General features: G+C 37.3%; 1 protein-coding gene across 1 annotated transcript in view; it reads left to right on the top strand.

The window, feature by feature from the left end:
• The window catches only part of TTC33 (tetratricopeptide repeat domain 33), a 51,260-nt gene extending 35,774 nt beyond the window's left edge, over positions 1–15,486 (top strand). The window contains exons 3-4 of the mRNA XM_032206194.1: positions 3,280–3,411; positions 12,649–15,486. Coding sequence (XP_032062085.1) covers positions 3,280–3,411; positions 12,649–12,999 — 483 coding nt within the window. The 3' untranslated portion in view covers positions 13,000–15,486. The remainder of the gene's footprint in view (positions 1–3,279; positions 3,412–12,648) is intronic.
• Positions 15,487–16,583: the final 1,097 nt, after the last annotated feature.

The raw sequence follows: 16,583 nt of genomic DNA, 5'->3' as shown, positions 1-16,583 counted from the left end.
CAATTTGTGTACAGTTGGAACTGAGCTCAAGACTTTGAACAAGACACTCATTCATTGTGTCTTATTTTTTTTTTTAAAACAAATGAACAGTGGTTCATTATAGTGCGATACATAGGGATCAAGGAAACCAACAATGAAGAGAATAGAATCAAAACAATGTGAAAGGACTTAAGAGAGAGAAAAAGAACCTTCATAGACTCATAGAATGGCTCGAGTTGGAAAGGACCTTAAAGATCACCCAGTTCCACCACCCCTGCCATAGGCAGAGACGCCACCCACTAGATCAGGTTGCCCAGAGCCTCTTCCAACCTGGACTTCAACACCTCCAGGGATGGGGCAGCCACAAGTTCTCTGGGCAACCTGTTGCAGTGCCTCACTACCCTTTGAAGAGTTTCCTTCTAACTTCTAATCTAAACCTCCCGCCTTTTAGTTTAAAACTGTTCCCCCTTGTCCTGTCATTATCTGACCAAAGAGTCGCTCTCTGTCGTTTTTGTAAGTGCCATTTAAGTACTAAAAAAAAAGGAGGTCTCCCAAAAACCTTCTCTTCTTCTGAACAGCCCCAGATCTCTCAGCCTTTCTGAAAGTGCTCCAGCCCTCCAAGCATCTTTGTGGCCTTCCTCTGGACCTGCTTTTACAGCCCCACATCCTTCTTGTGCTGGGAGCCCCAGGCCAGGATGCAGCACTCCAGGTGGGGCCTCACCAGGGCAGAGCAGAGGGGCACAATCCCCTCCCTCCACCTGCTGCCCACCCCTCTGTTGGTGCAGCCCAGGACGCAGTTGGCCTTCTGGGCTGCAGGCACACACTGCTGGCTCATGTCAAGCTTTTTGTCTATCAGAGCCCACAAGTCCTTCTCTGCAGGGCTGCTCTCAATGGGTTCTTCTCCCAGTCTGTGCTCATGTCTGGGGTTGCCCCGACCCAGGTGCAGCACCTTGCACTTGGACTTGTTGAACCTCATTCAGTTCATGTGGGTCCACTTCTCCAGCTTGTCCAGGTCCCTCTGGATGGCATCCCTTCCTTCTGTTGAATCACTGCACCACTCAGCTTAGTGTCATCTGCAAACTTGGTGGGGGTGCACTCGATCCCACTGTCTGTGTCATTGATAAAGATACTGAAAAGCACCAGTCCCAAGACAGACCCTGAGGGACAAGGCTCATGACCAGCCCCCACCTGGATATAGAACCACTGACCACAACACTCTGGGTACAACTATCAAGCCAATTCCTTATCCATTGGTTCACCCTTCAAATCCATATCTTTCCAATGTCAAGATTAGGATGTCATGTGGGACCATGTCAAAGGCCTTACAGAAGTCCAGGTAGATGACATTGGTTGGTCTTCCCTTGTCAACTGATGCAGTCACTCCATCGCAGAAGGCCACCAGATGAGTCAGGCACAATTTGCCCGTGGTGAAGCCATGCTGGCTGTCCCAGATCACCTCCTTTTCTTGCATGTGCCTTAACATTGCCTCCAGGAGGATTCGTTCCATGATCTTGCCAGGCACAGAGATGAGAATTTATTTATATTTATATTTGTAATGATGTTTTGGAGTAGTTGCAGTAGAAAGTACTTGTAAAAAGTACTGAATAGTCTGAGATGCATAAAATCGTTCAAGTAATGTTATACTTAGATTTGTTTTCTATTATGAGAATAAATACATTAAGAGATGAATGTAAAAGCTAGTTGAGGGGTACAAAATTGTTTAATCTTGGTAGGATGTACACCTCTCCTCAGGTAACAGTTTGACTCAATTCATGGATCTGCTGCAGACAGGAGAAGCTGCACACAAAAAATCAGTTGAACTGAAAGTTTCAGAAAAATAAATAATATTCATTACAAACTTTGCTGAGAAAGTACAGTTGTTGGGAACTATTAAGAGAAAAAAGGGAGAAATGCCAGTGACATGACATACAGCTATGGAGTGTGTTTAAAGATTTTTAGGTACTTTAAATTCCAGTGTGCAGTCTGTTAAATCAAGTTAAAGCAAAACCATGCAATTACTCTCCAGAAAAATATAATCTTACTAAAATATCAGAGGTATGGATCCAAAGGCTTTATTGGAAGCTTTGTTTATCGTGTTTCTTGTGTGCAGGGTTATTTTCTGAAGTAAAGCTCTCTTAGTCTTCTACTCCAGTTACCCTCATACTGCACGAGTACTTTGTGAATTAAAGTTAATTGATTAATTAAATCAAGATAATTGCATTTGAATCTTCCTTTATGCTACGCTCATATTTGTCTGTTCAATATATCATGGGGCTGTAAGATTAAATAACTGCGTTTTACTCTTTAGCAGCAGTGAGAATGTGCTCTGATATTATTTGTCATGCTTCTGGGTTGACCAGTTGGGAAGAAAGTGGTTGCCCACACATGAGTCGTACTTGTGTGGTTCATATTTTCATCATACTGTTGGAATGCAGTTCTCATTTGTTTCTTACACTGTTATCTATCACCATAGCATGCGGGTGTCTGAAATCATGATCTCAGAGTGATGCAGGTCTTCAGGTAACATGCCAGTCTCATGGAGGTCTTGGAAAAATAAAGCAAGCTTTGAGACATGATATGTGCTGTTAGCTATGATTTATAGGCTTAGTTATGGAGATTCAGTGCAAGGGACAGGATGCTTTGGTAACAGGCTCACACTAACCTGTAGTGTTTGTTGAGTAAATGAGATTTCCAGATTCAGAAAACCACCATTTAACAGTTTTTATGTAGATTACTTCCTATCCAAGTAAAGCATTCTGCAATAGCAAAGCCTTCTCTCCACATAAAATAATCATTTTTACAGTTGTTTCCATGCTGAATTACAAGGGTTATTGCTGTAGTTGTATCACATGCGCTGTAACTGTGTTGGGTAGATTTTGGTTCTCTATTAAAAAAAACACACGGGCATTTTGCAACAGCACTTGCTTATGTATTGTGATTAATTCTCAGTGTGTTTCTGCTCTAGTGTAATATCACAGTTCTGTTATTCTTTTACAGAATGTGGGATTTGTAGGCGGGAGGGAGAGACATGGATGCCTTCAGAAGCAATTCATCTACTTCTAGGAGAGTTGCGTAAATTGTTCAGATGGATCATCCTGTAGCACTCCTGCTTCTCTCTGTGAGCTATGGAGCGACACTGGGTGACTCTTAGATTAGGCAACTGTCTTGTAAACTATAAAAACCTGGGTGAGACAAACCTGTCCTTATTACTGAAACAAGGCTGGTTCCTTGTGTAATCCTGGAAAATTTAATTCCATTTTCAGTTTGTTTATTCTTATTCCTCTTATTTTTCTGCCATAGGTCCTGATGTCATTACATGAAATGTTTCCAGCAGTGCATGCAGCAGAAATGGCTGTTCAGAGAAACCCACATTCCTGGGATGCCTGGCAGACTTTGGGACGTGCCCAGCTTGGATTAGGAGAGATAGCACTGGTAGGAAAATCGACAACATCGATATGCTAAAATTATAAACTGCATCCTCTGATTTGTGCATGAGAGAATGAAAGTACAGAAATATCCAAGGTAGCTCAGTATCTTTAAATAACCTGAAAATAGGCAAGGAAGAAGGTTCTTGCTATTAATTGTCAGTACGTCCTCTACTTGGTTGTTTTTCACAAGTGCTTTCTTTGTGGTTATGTCACTGCGCTTGTGCAAGACTTGTCAAGCTGAAAGCCTTTTGTGTAACATGCTGTGTTTGAGCGATGGCTTTATGTAACAATATGTTGACATAACTGCACATACTACATTCTGGGTGCTGTACCGCTACAGTGCTTTAAAGCTGAAGGTCCTGTGAAGTCCCAGGTGATAATTCAGCCTCAGTTTTATACATGGCTGTTAATAGACATCCAGCATCGTTTTTGTTTTTCCTGTCTCCTACTTTCCAGCTTCAGGTGCAGCAAATCACGTATGCACCTACATGCTTCCCTGTGGCTTCTTGACTCCAATTGATGGGTGAAGTTGATTCTCTTGCTAAAAAGAGAGTAAAAAGGCTGGGGTGTGCTGCAGTAGCTCAAGTGCATCTTTTCTCTAGCTGCAGCTGTACTGTCCCATCGTACTGTCTTGGCCACATTGTGACCAGATGACTCATCCCCCACATCAAATCACCCACTGTTTACAGGTTATAATGGAATAATTTTCTGCGTGTTAAAGTGTGGAAACATAGTGAGTGAACTTCTAAATTCAGATACATTCAGAAAAGTCCATTTGAAAAATAACTCATCACTAACTCTTAGATTAAAAAAAAGAAAAAAAGATACTGTCTTGATTTTAGTTCTAATACAAAGTAGCTTTATGTTGGTTTGGTAGAAATAAATAATTTTGTCAGAGTATTTCTGGAAAGGTGCAATGTTAGGGCTGAAAAATTTTCAGGAATAAAAAAAATGGTTTTTTTTTTTTTTTTTTTGAGTGAGGCTAACAAATCATGCGTAAACATTTTTTTTTTTATTATAGTGGTACTAAATAAAATAAAATAAAGCAGTCCCAAAATGTGAGAATAACATAAGGCAAAAGCAGAGCTTTGCAGATGTGTGTGTAGTGTGCTCCTTTATATTGTCACACTATGATAAAATGAAATATTTAGTATAAATCCATACATATCTGCATCACCTCAAATAACTGGTGACATTTTGTTGCTTTTGTGTTGTAGAAGGTAAGGGCAGATGGTCTGTCATGTCTGGATCAACGACCTATAAATCCTTCTTTTTTCCTTAAGTGCTTCAAATTGTCTCTGTAAATTATGTCTGAGATTTTAAATACATTTAAATACATTATAAATCCTTTTTTTTTTTCCCTTAAGTGACTGAAATAGTCACTGTAAATTATGTCTGAGATTTTAAATACATTAGTCTCAGGAAATTCCAAGTTATTTCCTGCAAGGTAACTGATGCTTCTTATTCTATAAAAAATGCTACAATCACAGTAATGAAAATTATAGGTACTGATTTACCCTTATTAGTTATACCACCAGGTCTGCTCACCAGGTCCTATAAGCTTCATCTGCATTAAACAGGCACATCGTGCCAACAGAAGTGGGTATCTCAAGTTAATTGTGCTGGGGACTTATCCACAGAGTGTTCATTTTGTTGTAATTCAGACTAGCTCTGTTTGGAGCTTCAGGTGCTCTCGGAGTACATCATCGAGTTTAATCACAAAGGAATCTAGTTTATGTTGTCTGAGACTACTCCACAATGCAAGCCAAATCCTTTTAAGTGGAACAGTTAGAGATTTGCATCAAAGCACATTATGGATCTGAAACAAAACACTTCTGTAGGTGCACCTGTAGTTATGTTTTGTTGACCTTACTGCCTGAGAGAGACAGGTGGCGTTACCACCAGGTAGGTTGTGCCCTCTGAATGCTTTTGTCTCTTTGTTTTCCAAGGAGGGATCCCAGGGGAGGGTAAGCTCCCTTCCATTGGCTTCTCCAGTGCTCTGACATGGGATGTTTCTACTTTGCTTTTCTGTGTGTTTAAGACATATTGATTTGTCTTCTGATGAAGGTGTTCTCATACAGAAAAGTGCTTTGGGAGGTATTTTCAAATGAATGAATTTTTAAGGAATCCTAAAAGATTCCTTAAGGAGTTTTAAAAGACTGGAGAAGTCTTAACAGGTTAAGTGATTTTTCAGCTAATGAACCTGTGGAGGCTTCTTGAACTAGTGATCTGCTGTAATTATCTTCTTCCCATTAGCTTTTCATGATTTTCTCATCTTCCACCGCATTATATTTTTTACAAAGAAAACCTAATAAAACATAAACGTCATCAGTTTTAGTAATGTTTGAGATTTGGGAATTATTGCTCTTCTCCAGTGCAGCTTTACTGTTTCATCATTTGAGTTCTCTTCCCCCACCTCCTAACCTTCAATGTGTTTCTTTGCTACCCACATCCTGCCAAATGTTCTGTCGTAAACATTTTAATTACTTCACAACAAATGATGCACTTTTCTTAGGAAAAACAATTTATTGTATTTTGATCTTGTTTCCCCTGTCTAAAATAAGGCTTCCAAACAAATCTAATCTCTAATAATGTGCCACACAAGATATTCATTTATTTCAAATGAAAAGAAGGATTTTTTTTGTCAAACTGGTGAAAAGAAACAGAATGAGATAAATTAGCCCCGTTTTCATTAACTTACAAGAAATATTTTGTTCTTTTTTCTGAATTTAGTAAGTACGGTAAATCAATAGTGACAAATGCAAACAAGCAGAACTTAATTTCTGCAACTCAAGTAAGATGTAGTAATTTCTTAAATTCTAGAAACCAGTTTGTAAAAGCACACTTACGAGTAAACTGCAACATGAATATAGAAACTGCAGAAATGTATAATCAAGCTTGCAATATTTCTCTAATTGTAAATGTTTGCTTCTAAAAGGGAGTTTTACTGTATTGGTGATGACTGTCTAAACAGTAGCAATTTCTTCATATCTTCATTAGAACAATTCTTCCCATTAGAGAAAGTGAGACCCATGCTTTCATTTGAAAAAAAAAAAAAAAAAAAAAAAGAACAAAAATCCACCAAACAAATGACAAAAAACAACAAAGGCAGCATTAAGGAATGACCAGCTAAAAGCAGCTGAGCCTCCCACCTTGGAGATATTCAGAAGCTATCTGGACATGGTCTGCAGCAACCAGTTCTGGGTGTCCCTGCTTGAGCAGGATGTTGGACCCGGTGACTCCCAAGGTCACTGCCAGCTGCAACCATTCTGTGACATAAGTTTACCCCATTGTGAGCTGAGCCCTCGTTTTCAAAGCTAGGATATTCAGGATTGTGAAGATGTGTAAATATGAACCAGCTGTGGATGCTTGCTGCTTGATGTTTAGAAGAATGCAGCTTGCTGTGTTACTACTAAGTAGGTGGTTGTGTAAGAGTGAGACTGCATTCTGTAAAAGAAATCAGCTCTTGACAATATGAATCTTCAAATCAGACTTTTCCTTTAATTTTTCCTGAAATAAATAGTGTTGAGGTCTTTATGTGTAGTGATAGCAGTTATTCAAAGAGGAATTATTATATTTTTATTGGAATCTGTTTGGGAATCAAAAGAAACATTAACAGAACATGATGGCATTTATGTGTAGCCTTCATAACTGATGGTTGGTCTTCCACTGAAATGCAAAAAAAGCCTGTACTTCAGATTGTGTTCCTGCCACACTGAGGGAATAAACAACTCAGATTTTATTTTTATAGACTTACATGGGATTAAAATATTTAATTGCACTGCTCTGATGATCTTCCTTCTAAGCCCAACATAATGTGTGGATGATTTTTGTAGTCAACTATTTATGCACATTGATGGAATATTTAACTTTATTATACTAATATAGTCAGCACTTGCTATTCTTATGTGCATAAATGAAAATAAAATGATCCAATTAAATTTTAAAAATAGTTATTTGGTTTATAATTTTGGCTTAGAAATTCTTGTAACTCCATTTGAAGTGTGAAACAAAAGCTCTGTTATTTATTTATATATATATATATTTATAAAGTGCCTATCACTCTATTGATAAACACTCTTTGAAACCACTCTGATGACAGGGGTAAGAACAGGAGTTGGCCTGGTACTGCCTTCCTTATCAAGACTTGATAAAAGACATTGATTTAAAATAAAAAATCACAGGGCTTGTTTTTGTCCTGCTGACTCCATCCTAAACTACATGCCAGACACTTACACATTCTAGCACATAGTATCTGGGAGGTATTAAAGTAAAATTTGAGAGAAAATAAAATGCTTAGTCAAATAAAAAGAGTTAAATTCTTTTCAGCAGCTTTGAACGGTCCGAGTCAGGAATAGATACCGCTTAGTAATGGAAGGTTCCCAACAGGTCCTATACCTGTTATGTAGTCCCCAGCTCCTATAGTGTATTTATTTATTTTTATTTATTTTATTTTATTTTTATTTTTTATTTTTATTTATTTCTTTTTTTACACTGTTGGAAGTCATAAATATATTTTAGTATACCATCAAATATATGTATAATTTTAATGCATGAAAATGTCATCTACTCAGAGATTATTTTTATTTTCAGGAAGTAAAGCAGAAGAGCAAGGAAATTTCCATAAGCTTAAGTGTTCTTTCAACAGATCTATTCTAGCAGATTTATAGGCATTCTTTAGAACATGTTCACGTAACAATTTTATCCATATAATTTGGTAATAGAGAAGTCAAATATTCTGAGTTCTATTGATGAGATAGTATTTTATTCTCTTGATCAACCTGGATTATGCTTATGTATGCAGTAGAGCATACTGTACAGATCTCTAAGGCAGAGCCAGCCTAAAACAATTACTTGTACAGAGCTTGCTGCAGTGTCTTCTGAGGATACTCACTGAGGGATAATAAGACAGAGAGGCAGAGAGGTGATAAGGATTGTGAAGAAAGAAGGCCAGGAAGAAATGAGTTTCCCCAGTGTATGGAGAACGCTGAGGTACTCAATGATTTTTTTGCCTCAGCCTTCACAAGCGAGAGCTCCAGCCTTTTAGCCCAAGCTCGAGAAAGCAAAGGCAGGGACCGTGAGAATGAAGAGATGACCATGAGATCATGTCTGAGACCAGTGAAGGAACCTAAAGGTGTTCGGATGTCCAAGGGACCTGATGAGATGCATCCACGGTCCTGAACTAACTAGTAAATATAGATGCTAAGCCACTATCTGTCATACTGGAGAAGTCGTGGCAGTCCAGTAAAGTTCCCACTAGCTGGAAGAGGGGAAACATAACCCCCACTTTTAAAGGAAAAAAGGAAAACCTAGGGAACTACAGGCCAGTCAGTCTTTCCTCTGTGCCCAGGAGCAGATCCTTCTGGAAACTGTGCAAAGGCACATGGAAAATAAGGAGGTGATTGGTGACAGCCAAAGAAAGTAGAAGAGGACAGACATGCCTGAGCCACTGTCAGATGCAGCGTGAACATGCACACTGAAGAGAAGCTTGAAGTGGACACTGTGACTGACAAACTTTCTGTAACTCAAGTCTGTATAGAGACATGGGCTCAGGGCCGAAGAAACTGAGGAAAAATTTTCTACTAGTTGCCAGAGGCCACTGTGTACTTGCTGTATTCTTGTGGCTCCAGGGTCACGCATGTCAGGCTCACGTCCTGTGGCCTTTTGTGTCAGCCCTCAGATGCTGTGGCCCAGGGTGGATGTATGCTGAGTCACCCCTGGGGATGATGCATCCTAATCCACTCCGTATGAATACTCTGCAGTGGAGAAGTTCAGCGTGGGAGAACTAAAGTGCTGTTGCCTCAGACGTCTGGCAAATGAGAACGACTTTTACAGGTGTATAGCGTGGCCAATTTCCAGTGTGTTTAATGCAAAAATCTTCCACATCTGGAAAATTTCCTACTGTATTTCATGTCATTTCTCCACATGAAAACACCGTACCTTCTGAATAAAGTGGATTTATAAACTTAAGAACGGCAAAACCTAAGGTGTTCATCTCATTCTTGAATACAGAAGAATTATTTTTGTTGGAAAGAAATTTTCAGTGAAAAAATGTCTATTGGAAAGAAGAAATAATCAGAACAGAAATCTTGTACGGGACATTTTAGCCTATTTTAAATTAAAATAAAAGCATTTGCTATACAGATTATGTCATAAAAAATAATTAAACTAGAGTGAAATTATCTGGAAGAATTTGACTCCTTTGGGTTTAAAGAAGAGAAATATAAAGAGGAATTTGGACAGTGTCTTCAAATATACTAAAGGTTTCTGCAAAAATGAGTTACGTTAACTGTGAATAGTACAAGAAATAACAGGCTTAAATTGCAATAAAATATGTTGGAAAAAAATCCTTCTGTAAGGATCATCAAAAATGGAAAAAGATTACTTACAGATGTATATTCATCTCCACTGTTGGACAACTTTTAAAATAGGTCAGCTAGACTCCTGTCAGATGTAACATAAAAACCTAGTCTAAGCCCTGGGGACATGTGTGAACTGCATAATCTTTTAAGATTATGCTTTCTTACTTTTTTTAAAGGGGAACGGTCACTGTGTAGCAGCAATTACTAGGTCCATGTGATATAAAAGCATGTTACTAATAACTGTAGTCAGATCAAAACTGCATTTTACATTTAAAGACTCTGCATACCAGCAAGAGAGATTCTGCTCATGAGATGAATAACAGGATGATTGTTTGCAGTAGAAAACCCAATAGTATGACAAAATGGCAAATATTTAAAAACGACGAATTCTTCAGATTCTTAACTCAGCAAGCTAGAACGTCATGCAGTAGATTTTATAGCACTCTTCTTCAAAGAACCAAAACAAATGCATGAACCTCTACTGAGTTAAAATCACGGCATCCTTAGATGCAAGGTCTCTGAGACCACAGCTGCCCATTAAATTGAAACCAAAAAAATCAAGTTTATGTAGCACCATCACATTTTCCCATAAGGCCATAATTTGAGTAAGAGATTTACATCTCCATCGGCAGGAGATTTGAAAGTAGCACTTCCTGAATTGACCCAAGTGAATGAGTGAATGACTTTAGTACAAGATTAAAGTAAGATACATCCCAGTTTGCTTTCAGCAGCTGTTTGTCATGATTAAAGTTATAAACAAGATGAGAAATAGGAATATAAATCACTTTTGTACATTTTATCTGGCATATTCTAGACGGATGGATAGATTAACTGCCACCTGTGGCAGTTTGGGATATACTTATGGATTTTTGTCTTCCTGTTATTTTCAGTTCTTTTGTCTTAATAGAAATTGATGACTGTAGAAGCAATTACAATGGCAACATGAGATTTTATGTAAATAACAATTTAGCATTTTTCAGTATTGTGTTGTAGCTTTAAAAGTAATCTCTCTGATCTTTTGCACCACTTCAAATCTATATTACTTATAGCAATGTCATATGCAAATTTTTTTTTCTAATAGATTTACTAAAAGGATTGTTTTGTGTTGTATCATACAATTATTAAGGCAGCTTCTCAGCCTATTAAATGTAGCTGTACATTGATCTGTATTTGATTACTGTGTTTAATGTTGCTTAATGTGCATGAACATAACTATATAGAAAGGTTTTAATTAAAGGGCTTCTTTCATGGAAGGTTTAAAGGCAGATGGTGTTTGTTTATATTTTGTGTTTAACAGAAATTAAAAAAAAAAAAAGAAAAAAAAAAAAGAAAAGAGCATCTAGTGTTTACATGTAGCTCATCTATCCCTGGAAATTAAAGGAAGCAAAGTTGAACAAAGTGACACTGTTCTGCAAGAATAAACTGTACTCCTCCTGTTTAAAGTCCAGCGTGCTCCTACACTTCAGATCTGGCTGTGGACCAATAGTAAAGTATTCCTTTTTCCTGGAACTGAAAGGCTGCCTATTATAACAGCAATAATGCTGATAGCATAATCAACATTACTTAAAATCTGCTTTGTATCTCTCGTCTGTTGCTTCTGAGTTTACGTCATACAGAGTTGTATATTACTTTGTGCCAGAAGAAGGATGAATTGGCAGTTTCTGTTAATGGAGATGAAAAGCAGTGATTTTTCAAATTTATTTGCATCCTTTGAGTATTTATAAATTATGAAAGAATACATCATTTGATGATAGTTCATGTCTTTATAGTCTTTATATGTGAGCTGCTGGAACTTTTCCCAAATACTATTCGGCAGTATTATCACTGATCTGCTACCCTGTGGGAAGGCTTCTGTGCATCATCATGCAAGACTTTCATCATTCAGGTGGCTACTATCATAACTGACCATAAAATAGTAAATGTGAACTAGTTATGTTCCTGTGTGTACATACCTGTAAATCATAGTAGATAAAGTTAGTCTTGACCTTTCCATTGTTAATATAATTATAAATCCAATACAGTTTTAATTTTTGTTCTGGCATTTTTCCAATGTTGTAGCAATTTCTTCTTATTGCTGATTATCACTTCTACTGGATTAGACAGATTTTTTATATGTCTCTGCTGGGTATTTGTATTTACCAAATTTCTCGCAATTGAGCTTAAAGAAAAGAGAAAAAATGTCAACTATGCTTAATTAATTTTATTAATATTACATGGTTTATAAGATTAGAGGATTTCTTTCTTAGAGCAGCTCTCCAAATTGGAAGTTCATTTGTGTACTTTTGCCTGATTCAGCAAGTGTGTTTGCAACCAGTTTGCTTAGTTGACCTGGTACAGAGACTCCTTATCATGAGGGTAGGATTACTGTAGTAGTAGGTCTGCATGTGAAATGACTACGTGCTAATTTAAAAGGAGCGATGTTAGCGATGCTTCAAATCCCAGTCATTCCTTTTCTGTATTTGTTTAAACCACATCTCTTTACACTTGCCTTCCCATATATCTGATGCCAGGAGAAAAGTGGGATAGAAAGCCATCAAAACAAAAATGATTTGGCATTTACCCTTTTAATTGCAGTATTATTTTTGACATGTGAACTCTTATTTGTTGTGCCTTTGTTGCCAGGTACCTGATCTGTTCCTGCATTCATTGTGCTTTCAGACAGTTGCATGCAGAGTTATCTGGGGGTAATGCTATTACTGAACTTTGAGTTCAGGGAGGATGTTCCACTAAAGACAGATTGGAGTGAAATTATTTTTGTCTTTGCTTGAACAATGTGCTTTTTTTTTTTTTTTTTTTTTTTTTTTCCTGTCAGTTTCTGTGGTGAAATGTGTAGGCATTAAAGTTGCCAATCTGTGTTTTTTTCTCTCTTCTGTTTGTAGGCAATTCGGAGTTTTCAGGTATCCTTACACATCTTTCCCATGAACCCCGAAGTATGGAAGGAGGACCTTTCGTGGGCAAGAAAACTATATGAACAGCAGAAGGCAACAAAGACTGAGGCAGTGCAAGCACTGGCCAAAGGAAGAGAGATGGCACAAGCATCAATCCCAGACTATGACTTTGAAAGTGATGAAATTGTGGCGGTATGTGCTGCCATTGCAGAGAAGGAGAAAGCTCTTTCAGCAGCTAAAACTGTAGTGATTGTGTCTGCTTCAGGCACAGTAGAAACTGTTACTGAGAAGGAGAATTGCACTACAACTCCTGATGAAACCCTTTTTATCAGAGCCCGATAGGGCCACCCTTACGTCTTGTCAGTACTGTTTCAAGAACTAGTGTTATTTATTGCATTAGGTGTCTTTTGGTTTTTAAGCAGCCGGGGAGGCTGCAAAATAAAAGGATTGAAATTATTTTTCTTTTGTAAAGTGAAAAAACAATAACCTGAGTTGTACTTCAATCCATATTTTTGGGGAAAAAAGCCAAGACCCGATTTTGAAAATCTCATGAACAAATGCAATGTTAAAATGCTTAACTACATTCTAGCAACTACATTCATCTTACTGTATTTCATGGATTTACAGGTTAATGTCTATGTTTTCTGAGAAATTAATGAGCTCTTATGTAAAATGCAAAGGAAAAGAGATTTTAAGCAAAACATATTTCAATCCTTAATCATTGGCATTATTTATCCTAGAGCTAGTGTGAGCTGTTCTGTCATCAGGAGTCTTTATTTTCATCAAGATTAATTTTTCTATGATGAAGTTTTCTGTGAAGCAGAGAGAGATTTTCATTTTGTGAGTGTTGGTGTGTGATAGCCCTGGGATCTGTTCTGTAGTCAGCACAATCAGTAGAAACTTTCATGTTGCCTTCACAGGTGAATGGTTAAATACTTTATATATATAAATACTTTCTGATTAGATGAAAGGCCATGCTATACCAAACAAGCACCTGAATGTTTAGTTGTTATTAAACGTTTCACCAGAAGAAAGAACATTCAGTGGAGACTGAAGCTGGCCTTTCCTTATCTTAAGTGCTATACTACAAACACCACTGAAAGTAAAATAGTGGGAGTTGAACATTGTTACGTCTGAAGGCTAGTGTATTACATTTAGCCTTTTTTTTCCTAGTAAGGCTAATCTGATAAGGGAATCAATTTGCTTTTCATAATTCTTGTGAATTTAAAGTGTGTTTTCAGTGAACCAGTTGTTCAGGACAGCATTGTCTAAGTCTCCCTTTTTGTATTCTTTCTGGATTTTAGATGCTGTGGTGGTTATGGGTTTTCATACTGTGAGAGACTTAAAAGACTTGTTTGCGTGGTCTTCATCTCTCTTTAGGGGAAGATGGGTGTTGGTTCCTCACATGGACAGCTAAAAGAAACAAAATCAACCTGTTTCTCTTATGTGCTCTGTGTTAAGACTACTCTCTTTTCATTCTCAGGGGAGACATGACAGAGACGATAGGTTTCTAACTGGACTGGAAAAAAAAACAGTCTACCGAGGAACTCTTAGAAAATTCAGGATTGGGAACATATCATTTCCACTTAATTTTTATAATATTTTGCATGAAAAAAAACCACACATTTCAAATAAGAGGTTTGTAGCCTGGTGAACCTTTTGAAATCTTTGCATTTTTAATACTTGATTTCTATTTTCAAAGTAACACATTTTTAAAGGCAATAACATCCTTTTTCCTCAAGAAGCATAGTGTTTTTTGAAATAGAAGGTGTACTGTAGAAAAATCACTTCTCTCAGAGCATAGTACAGTTGAATATTGTAAATTCTTAAGAGGGCATTTACAGTTGTTGCAGAAATTAATTGTCCTTTTCAAAGACTTAATTGCCATGTTCTTCTTACATGACTAAGCGTTGACTTTTGCAAACATTGAATTTTAGATCAGTGTGCAAGCACGGACACATATAATCTTCACTTTTTAACATCTAATTATCCAAAACAATTACTATTAATTTTATAAAAAGTGTAATACATCACCAACATGTATTTTTATTTGTTCATTCAGTTCTGAAATAGATTCATAAGTGCTTGTTGAATAGGCATTTGATTAGATATGGTTTCATTCAAGTTTAAAGTCACGTTTGTTGAAGAACTTCTTCATCTTGTTTTTTCCTAACAAATAATACAACCTGTTCAGACATAGGAATAGTTAGCGTGAGAAGGATTTTGACAGAGTTCTTCAAAGAAGAGACATTCTCTGTCTAGAAAGGAAATGTACAAGAAGCTGTAAGGTGTTTTCTGTTTCCTGTTTTGAAGGAGCTCTGCTATAATCAAACACATCTTTTCTTTCTTTGCCTTTTGTGCTTGTGTCAGTGTTGTGTATTTACTCACATGGGAAGGACTGCCTCCTTCCTTTCAGAGGTCAGTTTTATCACTGTATCTGATTCCACTGAAATGCTTTGCAAAATTGCTATTGACTTCAGCACTGTTGAGCAAAGTTAAATAGAGGGGTGTGCATCTGTACCATCAGGCTCAACAGTTGTGCTGGGCTTGAAGGGTTGTTGTTGCCATCTCCAGCAGTAAATGTGACTTCCTTTCTGATGATATTAGGTTACGACTTCTAGATATTGTCATGACCGTGACATCTTGAAACAGGGAGCAGAAAAGTTCCTGTGACCTATTCTCAAATTGGAATGAAGTTTGACAATTGGTGATTGCAACATCTGGTTTTTGTTTGTTTGTTTGTTTGTTTTTTTGTACAGCATGACATGTTTTGCATGTATGGGATTTTCTGGATCTGTTTGAATAAAATACTGACTTCTCTGCTGTTTAGTGATGCCTGTTTATTCTTTTTGTTGTAACAAGAATAAGGTTTAACACTGGCCACTTTAGGATGTTACTCATTTAATTAGCTGGCTTCTTCTGTCTCTGCAGAACGTGTTAATTAGTTGTAGCGGAAAACAAAACACAACTGTCTCAAGAAAAATCGTTAATAAAGGGTAGCTGTCAGCTGTTTTGAATCTCTCAGGAGTATCCAAATGAGAGGGATCAAAAGGATAAAGCCTTTGTTATTAAAAATGGAGTGTTTGTGAAGTACACTGCCACTTTGCCAGCAGGGGTTTATTTATTTATTGTTCATCATCATCAGTAGCAGCGATGTGGCTGCACTAGCTCCTCTGTCTTAGTCTTCCATGTGAATTGAATATGAAAATGCTGAATTGTTATGATGTAGTTAAAGAGGAAATCTCAATGGCAACGGTAGTTTAGCTGGGATTCATTCTTGCTTAATTTATTAAACACTGCTAAACATTTATTTTTTCTGTTTGAATCTTTTTATATCCAGTGGAAAGAAATACACAGCCTTAGAGAGCCATTCATATGCCTCTTGCTAGATAAGTATCTTTGAATTAGATGAATCAGCCTCCCAAGGTGCTTAATTATTTCCATTGACTACAAAGGAAGCCTAAGTTGACTGGCAGTTAACTTCAAATGCTGAAATAGAGTAGATGAATACAACCTGTACAGACTGAGATAAACATCTTTGAAAAATTAAACATAGATTATAGTGAGAGAGAACAAATGCTTTCTGACAATACTGGAAGATAAAGTATGGATCAGATAACTGTGACTCGGATTTAATAATATGAGACCGGATTTTAAAAATAGTTATGGAAGGCAAAACAATTTTTTTCCTCTAGTCTTCTAGTTTCTAAGATTTCTCAGAGTAACTGTTGGTGTTTGGAATCAAGATGAGAAAAAGGTAGCATTGAAAACTTATCTGGCTACGTGAGGTCAGTGCTCCCCAGATCCTAAAACCAAGGGGAAGAAGGTAAAAGCTTGTGTTGAAGGTTGGTGCTCTCTTAGCTTATTTCTAGGTCTTAACAACAGCTGTGAAATTGTAGTAAGGTACGTTAGGACTGGGGTTCAGG

The sequence above is a fragment of the Aythya fuligula genome, chromosome Z (assembly GCF_009819795.1).
Source record: "Aythya fuligula isolate bAytFul2 chromosome Z, bAytFul2.pri, whole genome shotgun sequence".
NCBI classification, from domain to species: domain Eukaryota; kingdom Metazoa; phylum Chordata; class Aves; order Anseriformes; family Anatidae; genus Aythya; species Aythya fuligula.
The sequence above is the reverse complement of the archived record's forward strand: the minus strand, read 5'-3'. Positions and strand labels throughout refer to the sequence as shown.